Raw genomic sequence first — 14956 nt, forward strand, 5'->3', positions numbered from 1 at the left:
TTCTAGCTACAGCAATTGCGTAGCTAGAATCCACTTATCTGGCCATCTACGCAGAGGGAGATTGATGGGAGAAATGGGAGAGTTTCTCCAATCAACCTCTCTTACTCCGCATGATATTGAGGCGTACAGGATCAACTGTCAAGCCCAGATAGTTCGACTTTGTGTGTCTCTACCAAGCAGGTGAAATCGAACTCTGGAAGATCGACCCTGACCAGGTTGATCTTCCCTGTAGTGTAGACACACCCTCTTTGAGAGGGAGTCATGAAAAACAACTGGCTATGTGCAATTCCCAGCCAATCAGGAGCAGAGATCTTAACTCCCCACCTATCTAGGATGGTGGCTGCTTTTCTGGCTATAAACCCACCCTCCAGGCCCCTCAGAATGTGGCCCGAAAGATTGTTTAGGGTGATGCCCCTTCCAAAGACTCCAGAAGAACGTTGCAGCCCTGGGGTTCTGTGACTGTTGAGGAACAGTGCCTGAGGCACAGGAGAAACTGAGCTTCTGAGCTGCACAGAAGGATATAAAGGAAAGAGCTGGAAAGAGGAATATCAGACAAGAAAAAAGCAGGTCAGTTCTTCTTAAAGGGTACAAAGTGTGGGAAGGGGAAGGGGGCAAAGGGTGAAAGTGTTATTCTAGTTTGAGGAGAGTGTGAAAATGGCCTCCTAAGCCATGTTCCTGGTCTCTCAGGGGGACTACTCATGCCCCACTGAAAAGACTAGGAGTTGGATTGGACCCAGACTGACTCCAGATCAAGTCTGCTTCATTTACAAGTAGGGCGACTGTATCTCCCTGTCTCAAATACAGGACAGGGAGATTATGGGAGAAGGGGAGGGGCAGCTCTTCCCAGCTTCTGCTGGTGCTCCCCTACGCCGCCCCAAGCTGAGGGGAAGTGGCAGCCACCAGCCCTCCTGCCCCAGAAAGTGGCAGCCACCGACCTTCCCCCCCAGCAGAAAAGGTCAGCAGGGAGGGGGAGATTTTGACAGACAAAGGAGAGAAGTACTTTTGCACTGTCTCAGAGGGGGAGCCATGTTAGTCTGTAGCATCACGAAAGAACCAAGCAGTCCTGGAGCACCTTAAGGACTAGCTATTTTATCTACTAGGTCATGAGCGCTTTGTAATCTGAAGAAGTGGGTCTTTCCCATGAGAGCTCATAACCTAATAAATGTGGTAGTCTTTAAGGTGCTACAGGATTCCTTGCTATTTACAACCACCTCTTAATCATCAAGGGTAAAGAGTCTTCCCCGAGAATTCAGGGCCCAACTGGGCTCAGCATCTCATGCATTGGGGTAAATCAGGACAGCATTTCCAACCCTGAGCTTCAAAACTCATGAATCCTGTCCCACCGCCCCTAAAAATCATGAGATTAGTTTAAAAAAATCACATGGATTTTTCAAAGAAATGTTGAATCCTTTTCATTTGTTTTCTGGTTTCTGAGCCTTTAGGTGGCATTTGGTTCATGTTTGCAGGCTTTTCTCTGCAACCATGATGACTAAAAACTCCATTAAGAAAACAAAAAACAAAGTTGATGATCTCACAAAATTACCTAATTCCAGGAACTGGGACTTTAAGAGAAACATCCAGGGTGACATCTTGTCTCCACTGAAATGCATGAAAGTTTTGCTTTCGACTTCAATGAGGACAGAATTTCACCCTAACCACCATAAGATTTGCAATAATGAGGTAGAAGCAATACTAGAGCTGACATCAGCTGCACTATATTGGCATAAAAAGTGTAAAGCCAAGAAAAATCAGACTCTAACTGTAATTACACTGTCCTCTAGCACCTTAGAGACTAACACATTTATTTATTAGGTAATGAGCTTTTCAAGGTATGACCCACTTCTTCAAATCTGAAAATCATTACCTAATAAATAAATGTGTTAGTTACTTAATAAATAAATAAGGTGCTACAGGACGGCTTGTTTTTTGTGAAGCTACAACTAACACTACCCTCTGAGACCAATTAAACTGCACCAAAAATCCTATCAGTGTGTGTATGTGTGTATGAAGATATATTTATTTCACTAGTGAGTGAATACATGATGATAGAAAAGCAGAATGTTCTCTTTTCATTTCCGATTTTTTCATATACATGAAAGACTGTTTTCAGCGTTTGGAAAGCAAATATTTCTCCATTTAAAAATATCAAGTTTGTCTCCCAAAACACCCTCAAACAACTCCAGTACAATATCCCTGAAGAAATGGAGATTTTTTTTCTTCTGCAACTTTACCATTTTTCCATGAGGGGGTAGAATTTTGTCATGTTTTGCATCATAAAAAAATAAATAAATAGCAACATGTTTGCCAGGCTAAAGTTATTTTTCAAAAGTGGTTTTTACTCTGGATTCAATTAGTAAATATTTGGGAAAAAATATTGTTTTGGAAAATGAGTATTCACACTGCAGAAACAGGTGGTTTCTCTCAGTCCAAGAGGATCACTTGCAAACTGCAGAGTTTGTTAGCCTGAGAACGAGCCCTGCACACTGTCGGGTAGATTCTCAACAAGAACAGAGTGTCATCGTTGCATTTATTTCAATTTATAACAATTAAAAGCAGCGGAGGAACTGCAAGTTAAACCAGAAAGCAAGAAGACCCAGATCCACAAAAGTATTTAGGCTTCTAACTGCCACTGCAACCTCCCAACCTTATGAGGATTCTCACCAACAGCCACAGTCTATACCACAGGAATACCAATCCTGGAACTTTTCCTTGCAACAAGGCCCGTTGCCAACTTTGTCCACATATCTACTCTGGAGATACCATCACTGGACCTAAGCAGGTTATTCACAGAATCATGGGCACATTCTCATGCTCCTCAGCTAACATCATATATGCCATCATGTGCCAACAATGCCCACATGCTTTGTATATTGGACAGACTTCAAACTCTCTTACACAAAGAATTAATGGGCATAAAACAGACATAAAAACACTCCTGATTCACAAACCTGGCAGCCAGCAGTTTAATGGAGTGGGCCATTCTGTTAATGACCTGAAAGTCTGTGTTTTACTGAAAAGGAATTTTCACAGCGGTTTGGAAAGCGAGGCTGCTGAACTCTCTTTTATATTCAAATTCGACACATTAACATGTGGTTTGAACCAGGATGACAATTTTCTAGCTCATTATAGGGGCTCTTTTACATACTTTGCTTCATCTAATTCTTGACTTCCCCTCCCGCCTTCTGCCCCTCTGCTCTCTGATTTGCTCACCTTGATACTAATTTTTCTGATTTGTTAACCTTGATTACTATGTTTGGTTCTCTCTGCCTTAAATATTGAGTCTGTTCTGGTCTGGCTATGGGCTGAAGAAGTGGGTCTGTCCCACGAAAGCTCATCACCCAATAAATTATTTTGCTAGTCTTTAAAGTGCTACTGGACTGCTTTTTTGTTTTGCAACCAATGGGAGTTAGTGGATTTAGGTGCTGTAGTCCATTGTGTCACTTAAACTACAGCTTGAAGAGATGCTGGGCAAAATGCTCATCGTGACCCTCAAAAGGGATTCAAACACATGTGGAGGTGGGTTTCCACAGACATCGGGTTCACAGAACATTTCACTGGAGTTTTCGGCTCTTTTGTGGGACCCTGTTTGAAGTCGTCAGAGGTGTGTCATGAAATTGGATAAAATTCCATGTGACAGTGAGGATTTGTTTGGAGATTATGATCCAGATACACAACAGATGCAAAAAGACCTCACTTGCTGTGTGTCAGATGCGCAGTACCTGTTTACACCAGCTGAGAACCTGGCCCAACTGGGAATCATTCATATGCGGCCAGTGAGAAACGAAGTGGTGTGGGGAGGCTGTAAAGATACCCCGAATGAACCCAGAGAATACAGGCACAAGAAGTGAAATGCTGTACCTTTGGCATAGCTCTGATATTGCCATCTTTACTTATTAATCATGGTATTTGGGTAGCCTCTAAACACCCCGGTTATTATACCCAGCACCGTAGGAGCAGAGAACAAAATGACAGACACTGGCCCAAAGAGTTTGCAATCTAGGTAATACTTTACACCCCGGATGTAGGGAGGCACACAATGTTGTATGTGGTTGTCTGATAGCCCCAGTGAAACCAGTAGGATTACTCACTCAGTAAGATATGAATCAATACAAGTAAACATAGCAGAATCTGGTCCTTAGGACTTTGTAAGCTGTGGAGTCTAAGATCTTCTTCTGCCGAGCCTTTCAGCCAATGAGCTCGGCTAGCTTTACAAACACTAGGGAATGAATCCCCCCAATATCTCTGCAAGACAGGTAGGAAGTATAATACCCATTTTACAAATAAACTGAGGCATGGGAGCGGGAGCTGTCTCAGTTTGACCAGAAGTGTGGTCCATCGGAATGAGTGAGGAGTCAGGAGTTCATGAATTCTAACCCTGATTCTGCTAATGATTCACCAAAGCCTAAATTGTTAACCTGTGGAACTCCTTGACAGAGGATATTGTTAGGCCAGGACTTTAATAGGGTTAAAAAGGGAACTAGATAAATTCATGGAGGTCCCTCAATGGCTATTCGCCAGGATGGATAGGAGTGGTGTCCCTAGCGTCTGTGTCTCAGCAGCTGGAAATGGGTGTAGGGGATTTATCAGTTGATGATTCCCTGTTCTGTTCACTCCCTCTGGGACTCCTGGCATTGGCCACTGTTGGAAGACAGGATCCTGGGCTAGATGGACCTTCGGTCTGACCAAGGATAGTTATTCTTACGTTCTCTGCTCCTTCTGCTTGAGGCCACACCCCTTCTGGGAGCATGGAGCTGCTCTTCTACCCCCACCCTACCCCCCGCCAACCTTTCCCAGGGGCTGGGAAAGCCTGTCAGATCCTCTGATAAAATATTCTTAATTTGGCCCCATATGTATTAAAATCTGCGTTCAGTTCCAATTCCAACCCATTTTAAAGAGAAAATGGGTCATTATGATCCTCTAGTGGGGTCTCCAGAGTAGCATGTTGTCACCCTCGGATTCCTGCATCCCACTCATTAACTCATGGTTGGATGTTCCTTGTAGCTAGACACCCCATCTTGATTTAAAGACTCCAGATGCTGGAGACTTTCCTGTGTCCCTTGGCAAACTGTTCCAGGGTTACTGGAGCTCACTATTGGTTATTTCCCGTGCTTGAGAACATAGTACGTAATAGGTGAGCTTGGGCACAATTGCTATAAACTACTTGAATTCTTCACCATAGCACATAAGGGGCTCGTCGCCTACAATCATACCTCATTACTGGAGTCCAAGGAAGAGTTTTTTTGGAAAACCCAGCCCTGTGATTACAACACAAAGCTTAAGAAACAGAAGCGAGCTCAGAGCCAGGGCTGTTTTGCCGCAGATCGTTTTCCTGCTGTGGTGCAAAGCAGCTCTAAGGCCAGCTGACCTGGACCCTGGAGGATTGCCAGGAGAAATCCTTCATTGGTATTTGGCTGTGGTGGCTTGCTCCAACACCACCCTTTCACCAGGTCTGCTAGGCCAGGGGTATGGCTGAGAATACGGGGCTATGTTAGTGGTCTCTGGCTAGTGAAACAGTACCTTTGGGCACACTACCCCCCTCTGGCATGTATACAGTGGAGCAATGAGCATGTTGGGAGTTTTCTGTGAGCAGATAGATGATCTGGGTCAATGACATCTCTTATGCAGAATAGCCTCCCAGAGAGATGAAAGCCGCTTAGCTTGACTCATTTAGATCCACTGCACAGGAAAAGCGGTAATGACCTAGTAGTTCTTTTCCCGCCTCTCATTTCCCTGAGTCTGTTCTGTAGCAGCCTGCAGAGTGCCTTTTAAATTCAGACCTGAAGTCCTGAATGAGCGCTAAGAGAGACCCAGATTGTAACAAGGAATCCCAGAGGCCTCACCCCAGTTCAAGAGTCAGCCTGCCACGTTCTAAGCTTGCAACCATGTAAATCCATGGATCACTTGAGAAAAAAGTATGCCTGGTGTCAATTCATTGCGCACACAGGCACAAAGAGAAGTGTGTTTAGCAAGCAAACAATAAGTCAACATTGATCCAGAAATTGGAGACAATCCAGAGAAGAGCAACAAGAATGATTAAAGGTCTAGACCAGTGTTTCCCAAAGTGTGGTCTGCAGCCCAGTACCAGTCCTTCGAAAAAAAATAATGGTCCTTAGAAAATATACAGATTATTTCTATATACTATTATTACTGTGAATAAAGAATAAACAGTGAAAATTTATTCATTTTTCATACTTTTTATATGCATTTATATTTTTGGGCTGCAAAAAAACAGAACTGAAGAAAAACAGTCCCAAATATATAAAGTTTGGTAAACCTGGGTCTAGAGATCATGAGCTGTGAGGGAAGACGGAAAGAATTGGGCTTGTTTAGTTTAGAAAAGAGAAGACTAAGAGGGGACAGGATAGTGGTTTGCAAGCACCTAAAAGAGTGTCACAAAGAGGAGGGAGAAAAATTGTCCTCCTTGGCCTCTGAGGATAGGACAAGAAGCAATGGACTTAAACTGCAGCAAAGGAGGTTTAGGCTGGACATTAGGAAAAACTTCCTGACTGGAATAAACTGCCTGGGGAGGTTGTGGAATCTCCACCACTGGAGACATTTAAGAGCAGGTTGGACAGACACCTATCAGGGATGGTCTAGACAGTGCTTGGTCTTGTCGTGAGGTCGAGGGACTGAACTTGATGACCTCTTGAGGTTCCTTCAACTGTGAGTGTTTTATGATTCTATAGCTTTCCCACTGGATGCATGAAAAAGGTGTCAGCCTGGTGTCAGACAGTGCAGTGCATTGCCATTGATGGATTTATAAACCCAATGGGAACCTGGCTGATGTTTTAAAGCTAAAACAAATCAGCATCCCTCCCACAAACACCATCTCAGTTTAACTCTGTCCCTTGAACCGACCTGTCATTCAGAATCTGACCAAATAAAATCAAACCACCGGGAGCGTCAGGGGGTGACATCCCAGCTGCAGTGGGGCTCTGTTGTCACCTGTGGGTTTTTCCCCACCCAGTGTCCAATCAGATTGCTGCAATGATTATATGACTGCTGCTGACTCCAAAGGACAGAGAGATGCAGGGTTTTGTGATGACCTTGGTTCTCCCACTGGTGCAAAACCGGGAGTAATGCTTCAGGAATCTTGTTACCTTGGTTTTAAATCAGCTGATTTCCATTAGACATGCTCCTAAGTGCACCGGTGCAAGTGGAATGAGGCTCTTCCAGTTAAAATTTCCTGTGACTGCAATGAACTTTGCATCCTTATTATTTCTAGTACAGAAGGACTAAGTCCCCTCAACAGAGATCAGGGCCTTGTTGTACTTGTCACAGCACAAAGAACACAGCCCCAGACAGCTCAGAAAGGAGGCTATTTGACAATATGCAATAGGTGAGTAAATAAATGGAGGTGGGGTGTAGAACAGGAACGGAAGATGAGATTAGAGTAAAAGCAAATATTCGAGGGGTAGCCTCATTAGTCTGCATCTGCAAAACCAATGAGGAGTCCTGTGGCACCTTAAAGACTAAGCTTTTGTGGGCAAAATCCCACTTTGTCAGATGCTTCTGATGAAGTGGATTTTTACCAATCCAGCCTATGCCCACATAAGCTGCTCAGTTTTTACGAGGCCATGGGACTCTTCATTCTTTTAGTAAAAACAAACACAGCTGTAAGAGTTAGCAGCGGCCATAGTTTCAGTAGCCACAGTTGTCATCACAAATGAGTCAGGCCTTAGAACCAATTCTACCTGTCTTCGGGCTTGTCTACACTTAGCACCCGGTTGATGCACTGAAGGTCAATCACCTGGGGTTTGCTTTAGTGGGTCTGTTATGACCCACTAAATTGAATGCAGAGGATGCCCTCATCAACCCTGGTAGTCCTCACAACTGCAAGGGAAGTAAGGGAAGTCAATGGGAGAGTTTCTCCCATCGACCTCCCACTGGGGGGATGGTTGAGAAATTCAACCGAAGGTATGTCAGCTCCAGCTAGGTTATTCTTACAGTTGGCATTGTGTAGACTTTCTCCCTTAGTGTAGGCCTGCCCTTACATTCTCTTACTCCCGACCATCACCTCTTTGTCTGAGCGCATTCCATGTAAAAGAGACAACAATGGCTCGGTCCTTAGTGGACTTCATGGAGTCTCTGGCACTTCTCCCTCTGTGCAGTGAACCCTCAGGGCAAAGCCAATTCAATGCAAGTGAAGAGAACGAAAGGGTGATTAAAACAAACCAACCTGGAGCAAGGGTTTTTCCAGAAAAGAGAAAAAAAAAGAAAAGAAGAGTCACAGCTGGGCACAATCCAACTGAGTAGCATTTCTGTCCAAAAGGTGAATTCCTCAGACTAGTGGCTATGACTTTCTTCAAGCAGGAGGTGTTAATGCAAACTTATGCAACTTGAATAATTGTTGCCACTTCCAGCAAACACTATGATGATGATAATGATTAATAATAATAACAACACTGTATCAGTACAAATCCCATGTTACTGCAAAGGATCACACTGGAGTATCTGAGATGAGAATCTGGCTGTAACTGTAGTAACGCAGCTCTCACACAGTTGGGGTAACACTGACCCTCCTTCACTGCTCCTGTCTCTACAACTGTTCATGCTCTGAGGCTAAGCTGGGGCACTTTTACATTCCAAAAGAGATCCCCAATGAGCACAGGAAAGCCTTGCTGGCTGCTCGTGGCTTGCTTATGGTGTCGCTGGTGGCACCCTGCCATAGGGATGTACAGGATTGGTGATTACAGAGCAAGGAAGAAAAAGGCTGTTCACATGAGGGAGAAAGGAAAGTGATCCCAGCAACAGCCTTGCCAGGTAGTGCCCCCACGTTGAATGGATGCACAATATAAAATCCCATTGCCACTTGGAAACCTGTCCCAGATTCTGCCTTCTAGTAGGCATGTGTAACCCACACACCTATGTGTGGTGAACTGTGCCACGTTGTGGCACCTAGAACACTTCGCAGAGAAAGAATAAGTGTCTACAGTCTAAGCTGAAAGCCAGCTGGCCTTTAGCTCAAGTTGCAGAGGCTCCTGCACTAAGCTCCAGAGGTGCCAGCTTTGAGTCTGCCTGCGGGTAATTACACATGCACTGCTCTCCCTGTAACCTGCAGACCGAATACAGTCCAGATTTCTGTGTGCTCGTAACTCTTCCAGCCTTTCGTGTCTTTGTCACACCAATAAAGCAAACAAAACTGAATCAGAGGGAGAGACACCAAGAAGGTTCAGTGCAAACTTCTGCTGTGACTACACATAGTCTTGATCCAACTGTCAAGTGAGTGAAGCCCTAGGAAGGGTATATATCTCTCCCACAGAGCTGGAAGGGATCTCAAGAGATCCTTGTGTCCAGTCCACACACTCATAGCAGGACCTACCACCAACTCTGACAGATGAGGCATTTTTGTTTGTTTTTTTTTAAATCTAAGCTGCCTCAGACCCTTGAAAGGGCCCCCTCAAGGACTGATCTCTCAAACCTGTACTTACAAAGGCAATGTTCTAACCACTGATCTCTCCACAGTCGCTGCGAGGAGGGGGAAAGCAATCTTATTCTGTCTTTAACTTATCCCACAGTGAGCTTCAGGCTGTGCCATTGAAGTCTATGGGATATTTGCCGTGGACTTCAATGCAAAAATCAATCCCTTTCCAAGTGCCTGCTGCAGCTGGAATTACCTGAAATTCAGTCATCATAGCTACAGGGACCTGTGCAAGCATCTTCACTGGAGAACATGTCCCTGCCTGATCCAGCGAGGTTCTTCTGAGCAAAGTCAGTGGAAACTTGGAGCTAGTTGGGACCCTAAAACACAGACTGGCCCAGACCAATTCATGGACCCCTGTGAATTTTCCATTGGAGTGGCAGCTTAGAGTTTGTAATGAAACTTGAAACTGGTGGAATTTTGTGTGGTTTCTGATTGTCCTGTGAACCTTTTGCATGGCCCTAGCCACAGCTCGTGAGCCAGGTGTCTGGCTCCTCCATAGGCTCATGAGCTCCTCAGTGGAAGATGATTCCATCTACAACTCCTGAAATGGTCTTGTTTTTGCAAGACCATCAGGTGCTTAAAGCTACAGCAACTTCACTTTCCATGTGTACACTGAGGGGAGTCTGAAGCATTCCTTGTGTTTGCCTGCTGGTGGAATGTCAATGTGCTAGGCTACAGGAGAGCTAGGGTTGGTTTTCAGCCTGCTGTTGTCTTAGTCCCTAGATCAGTAGGGCTGGGAGGTCTGTGGCACCAGGAAGTTTGCTATCTGAGAGGTTAAATTCTTCACGTGCCATAGCAGCTGCTTGTCCAGCTGATAGTATCTCCCATGAACTCAAGGGGAAGTTCTGGGGGTGAAGATGGTGACTGACATGTGGGACCTTACCAAGGAGAAAGGGAGCTCAAGCCAAAAATTGAGGAGAGAGGAGAAAATAAGAGGCTCTGTGGGACACAAATCTCTCCTCCTTTCTGTCACTCCCCTCACCATATTCTCCAAAGCCCACCTTGTTCAACCAAAGTCAAAAATCATTGCCTCAGCACAAGCTTAAGGCCCAGGTCCTGCGGGGTGCACAGGGATGGGAAAACCCAAAATGCTTCCCCTTCTGGGCCTCTAATACAGTAGCTAGGCACAAAACAAAAAAGCAGTCAAGTAGCCCTTTAAAGACTAACAAAACAATTTATCAGGCAGTGAGCCTCTAAAGGGCTACTTGACTGCTTTTTTGTTTTGATAGTATGCAGACTAACACGGCTTTCTCTCTGTTACAAGCTAGACCCAATGATAGTCACTGCGCATCCCCATGCCATGGGCCCACCTTGACTCTGCACTGTCCAGCAGAGCGGTCCATACATATGCAGCAAGAAGCTTGCTGCAGTCTCATAATAGGGGGTGTAGGGAATTTGTTCCCATTGCACTCTGGGCAGCTTGGGTATCCACCAGGCCTGCCTGAATCATAGGGCCTCTTGGTGTTCCCCCTGGAGCTCTGCAGCTCCACTCCACTTCTTCTCCAGCGTGGTACCTTGCTGGTACACCTGAGCCCTTGCCAGAAAGTCACACGTGGTTGCTAGTCAATAATCTTCCATGGCAAGAATCCCGAAAGGCCAGCCAGTGCTGAACCCTCATCAGCGTTCACTTGTGCACCAGCCTGTTTAGAAGCGCACGACTCTCGGCTCACACAGTCATTACTGCGAAAGGGAACTTGAAGCTCTCTAGTAGCTGAATTCAGGCTCCTGATTTTAATAGCGGATTCATTTGGCTGAGGGCGCACGCTGAAGATCCCCTTGGTTGTGTAGTCAGAGACTGCCTGACCACTGCTTCCCCTCCGCCACATCCCCTCCCCAATACAACGCCCAGACACATGGAGTTCACTCAGGTGAGCTGCTCAGAGTCTGACTGGAATCCTTCCCCACACCAATTGCTTCATGGGAAGTATGTACAGGCCGCATCCCTCCAGGCCCATCCCAACCTCCCTTCATGAAGCCACTGCTATACGGAGGCCAACTGAGCCCCACAGGCCACAGAGGATGCCAACCATCTGCAAGGCACCAGCACAGCCTTTGCTGTGTTCTGAGCCTTCTCCCCTGCCAGGGGATTTGCCTTACCCAGCACGAAGGGGATGGAGGAATTAGAACTCGTTAGGAATAACCAGCAAGTGCCATGTGTCACAGAGACTCACCTTCTTCCCATCAGCTGTGTAGAGCTTCTTCACCGTGAACTGCAAGAGCTCAGAAATCTCATCCAGGAGAGTTTTGAAGCTGCGAGCGTTCCTGTGATTCAGGATAATCGAGCGCCGGACACCGATGTCCCCGTTCTTCACCAACATGATCTTCTTGGGTATTTTGGGGCCTTGTTGGAAGAAAGGCATGAAATGGTTTTCGTGCCTGCTCTCCTGCCCTCCTCTCCTCAGGGCACTCACCGGGCGGCCATTCCACTGAGGGCCTACCTTCTGGCCCGGGCCGATGCTGAAGGGCTTGGCGTATTTCTTGTCAGAGCAGAGGTAGCACCCTCCATCCTCCAGCTGGTCGAGCGCACTGATGCAGTGTATCCCCCGGGGAGTGGTGATGGTCCGCACCCCAAACGGCAGAGGGACCCGGTGGGAGAGGTCATCCATAAGAGCATTGAAGCTCTTGAAGCTGCGTGGGTTGATGGCCATCTTGACTCCCCAAAACTGAGGGTCTCCACTCTTGAAGAAGGTTATTTTCTTGGTCGGAGGAACCTGTGCGATAGAATTTGTCCGAGCCGCAGTGGGAAGAGGCTGCTGTTCATAGTTGTTGGGGCTGGAGGTGATCAGGTAATCCGCAAGTGCTTGAGTCATTCCCCACACTTAGACGTACCTGCAACAGAAGCACAAGCACACCACAGTTTGGACTGTGTCACACAGAACCAATGGCTTGCAAATCACAGGCCTCAGTTTTGCTATCTGTAGTGTATGGGCAACCATACTTGCCATGTGGGCATAAATGAGAGAGCAGAATTTAGCCCACAATATGAAACCATTGCAAACGAAGTGGCTCAAGTCTATATATGGGGTTAGGTGGCTGCAAATGTCACTACGACCCTCTAAAAACTGAAACACCAATTCTGTTCACAGTTATTCTAGTGCAAATGCACAGAAAGCCCTGGGCAGGGCCCCTCAGCCCCTCTTGAATTGCTGCCACAGTGTGGCTTCACCACTGTGCATGGCTGTGACAGAGTGAGAAGGAGGAACCCAGCACTGTGGTTCGGGCAGTACAGAAAGCTGAAAGCCCTTGGCCCCGCCCCCACTGCCCTTGGCCCCGCCCCTTCCAGGCAGAGCCCGGCTCCCCTCCCATCGTTCACCAGAGCCTATGGCGACTGTTGATGCCACTGGCCCTGAGAGTGTAATCAGTTTTGCTGAATCCAGGCACTCAATAACAGTATATTAGGCTCCCCTTGGACCTTTCATTTGCCTTTTGGATTTTGAGCCTTTCCCATTCATGTTTTCAGACTTTTCTCCAAAACTGAGACAGCTAAAAATTAATTTAAAATAAAAAAGGAGATTGAGATTCTCATGTGATCCCATGACTCCATCAGCTGGGGCTTTCAGAAAAATGTCACATAGTGAGACTTGTGATAGAATGTTGGCAACACTGTACCGCGGTGAAATGTGAGAATGGCCTTTAAAATATTGGTGTCATCAGAAGAGTATGCCCAACTTGCAAAGGAACTGCTGGGCACTCTGTTCTTTTGGGAACCAGGTCACCTGGCACAGGGAGCCTCATTTCAGGTACGCAAGTTTGACAATTGAGGCCCCCCCATTTTTACTGCTGGATTCTTGTTCTTTCTTCTCCTTCTTACATTGAATTGTCAGATGCTTTCTGTTTGCAGTCTATTTCTAAAAAAATCCAAACAAAAACCCCTTCAATTAAGCAGGAATGGAGACACCAAAAAAAGATAGTTTGCCAGCCTAATAATTTCCATGTTATTGCTCATACATGGAAAACAAAGCAATGAAGTTACATGCAATGTCTATGAAGATTTTATGAAGGTTAGAAGCACTGTAAAAGGACTGGAAGTAACAAGGTGAAACTGATCAGCAAAGACTGCTGTGTAAAGAAAGAGCACCTGACCACAGCCAGGTAAGACCTGGTATCCAGGGCTAGCACCCAGTTTGTCTCCCAGATGCATTCTGGAGTAGATGGGAGCTCTCTAAGGCAATTTTTAAAAACTACTCTTAAGTAAGAACTGTTTTAACTCTCTGTAAACTACCTAGGAAGGTGATAAATGTGTCGTTAAGTCCATGCCTACTTCAGGTCATACACATGATTATACAGTTACTTGTAGTATTTCACAGCTAATTTTAACTCTGAGAAAAAAATTATTTAACTCAGAGTTACTGAATGGGCACCCAATTCTGCTACCAGTAAAGCCAATGGAGATTTTGCCATTGCCTTCAGTAAGGGCAACATTCAGGCCTCAAAAATAATGTGATTTGCTATGTTTTACATCTTTTGGCATCTCAAACTTTTTTTGTTTTGTTTTGTTACTGCTATGCTATAATTAAATGGCTGTACCCTAATAGCAGCCCTGGAAATGAGAGGATCATGAGAGAGATGATCTAATACGGTGGAGAAAGTATGAGTCAGGAAATACACTGACTATGTAATATAGCATGCTAGTGACAATACACAAGAAAGGAAGTGCATTGGAGTGCAAGAACTACAGAACATTTGCCCTAACGGGTCATCTAGGCAAGGTGCTGATGATGATAGTGAGAGAGAGACTGAGATGGCAGATAGAAGACCATCTAGCAGATGAGCAAGCGGGGTTCAGGAAAGATAGAAGTACCGTACAGCAGATATTGGCACTAAGATTGATAGTGCAGAAAGTGCGATGAAAGAACAACACATACAATTGCTTCGTCGATTTTCAGAAGGTGTTGAACAGTATAGATTAGAAAGTGACTTAGGCAGCGTTGGAGTCAGATGGAGTGGATAGCAAACTGATATGGTTGTTGAAGGACATCAATGACAATGTAGAGGCAGTGGTGAGAACATGTGGGGAATTGGGAAGTTGGTTTAGAACAAGTAGAGGTACGAGACAAGTAGATCTGATATCTCTGAATATCTTCATCATGCATCTAGAGAGAGCGATGAACAAGATCAAGGAAGAGGTGGAAGGGATATTTGACCACAGGAAAATAAGGAAAAACTTGAGGTTTGCAGATGATATAGTTATCACTGAAGAAGATGAGGAGAAGCTAGTGAGAACTGTGCAGGTGCTAAACGAGGAAGGGAAGCAGTATGGACTGATTATGAACAAGGATTAAACAAAAACAATGGTATTTGGTGATAAGGAAATAGGAAGAAAGATCAGTGTAGATGGGATTCACTAGACAATGTAGAGAAGTTCACATATCTGTGGAGCAACATTATGCATGATCTCAGCTACATCTACACTGGGATGCTACATCGACATAGCCTATTTCGATGTAGCGAAATCGAAATTAGCTATTTCGACGAATAGCGTCCACACATCCTCCAGGGCTGGTGCCGTCGACATTCAACATCGACGTTGGA

General features: G+C 45.5%; 1 protein-coding gene across 1 annotated transcript in view; it reads right to left on the reverse strand.

Annotated features, from left to right (window-relative positions):
- The window catches only part of RP1L1 (RP1 like 1), a 29395-nt gene extending 17161 nt beyond the window's left edge, over positions 1–12234 (reverse strand). Inside the window, exon 1 of the mRNA XM_074989040.1 lies at positions 11596–12234. Coding sequence (XP_074845141.1) covers positions 11596–12234 — 639 coding nt within the window. The remainder of the gene's footprint in view (positions 1–11595) is intronic.
- Between the last annotated feature and the right edge of the window lie 2722 nt (positions 12235–14956).

This window comes from Carettochelys insculpta, chromosome 3 (assembly GCF_033958435.1).
Source record: "Carettochelys insculpta isolate YL-2023 chromosome 3, ASM3395843v1, whole genome shotgun sequence".
NCBI classification, from domain to species: Eukaryota; Metazoa; Chordata; order Testudines; family Carettochelyidae; genus Carettochelys; species Carettochelys insculpta.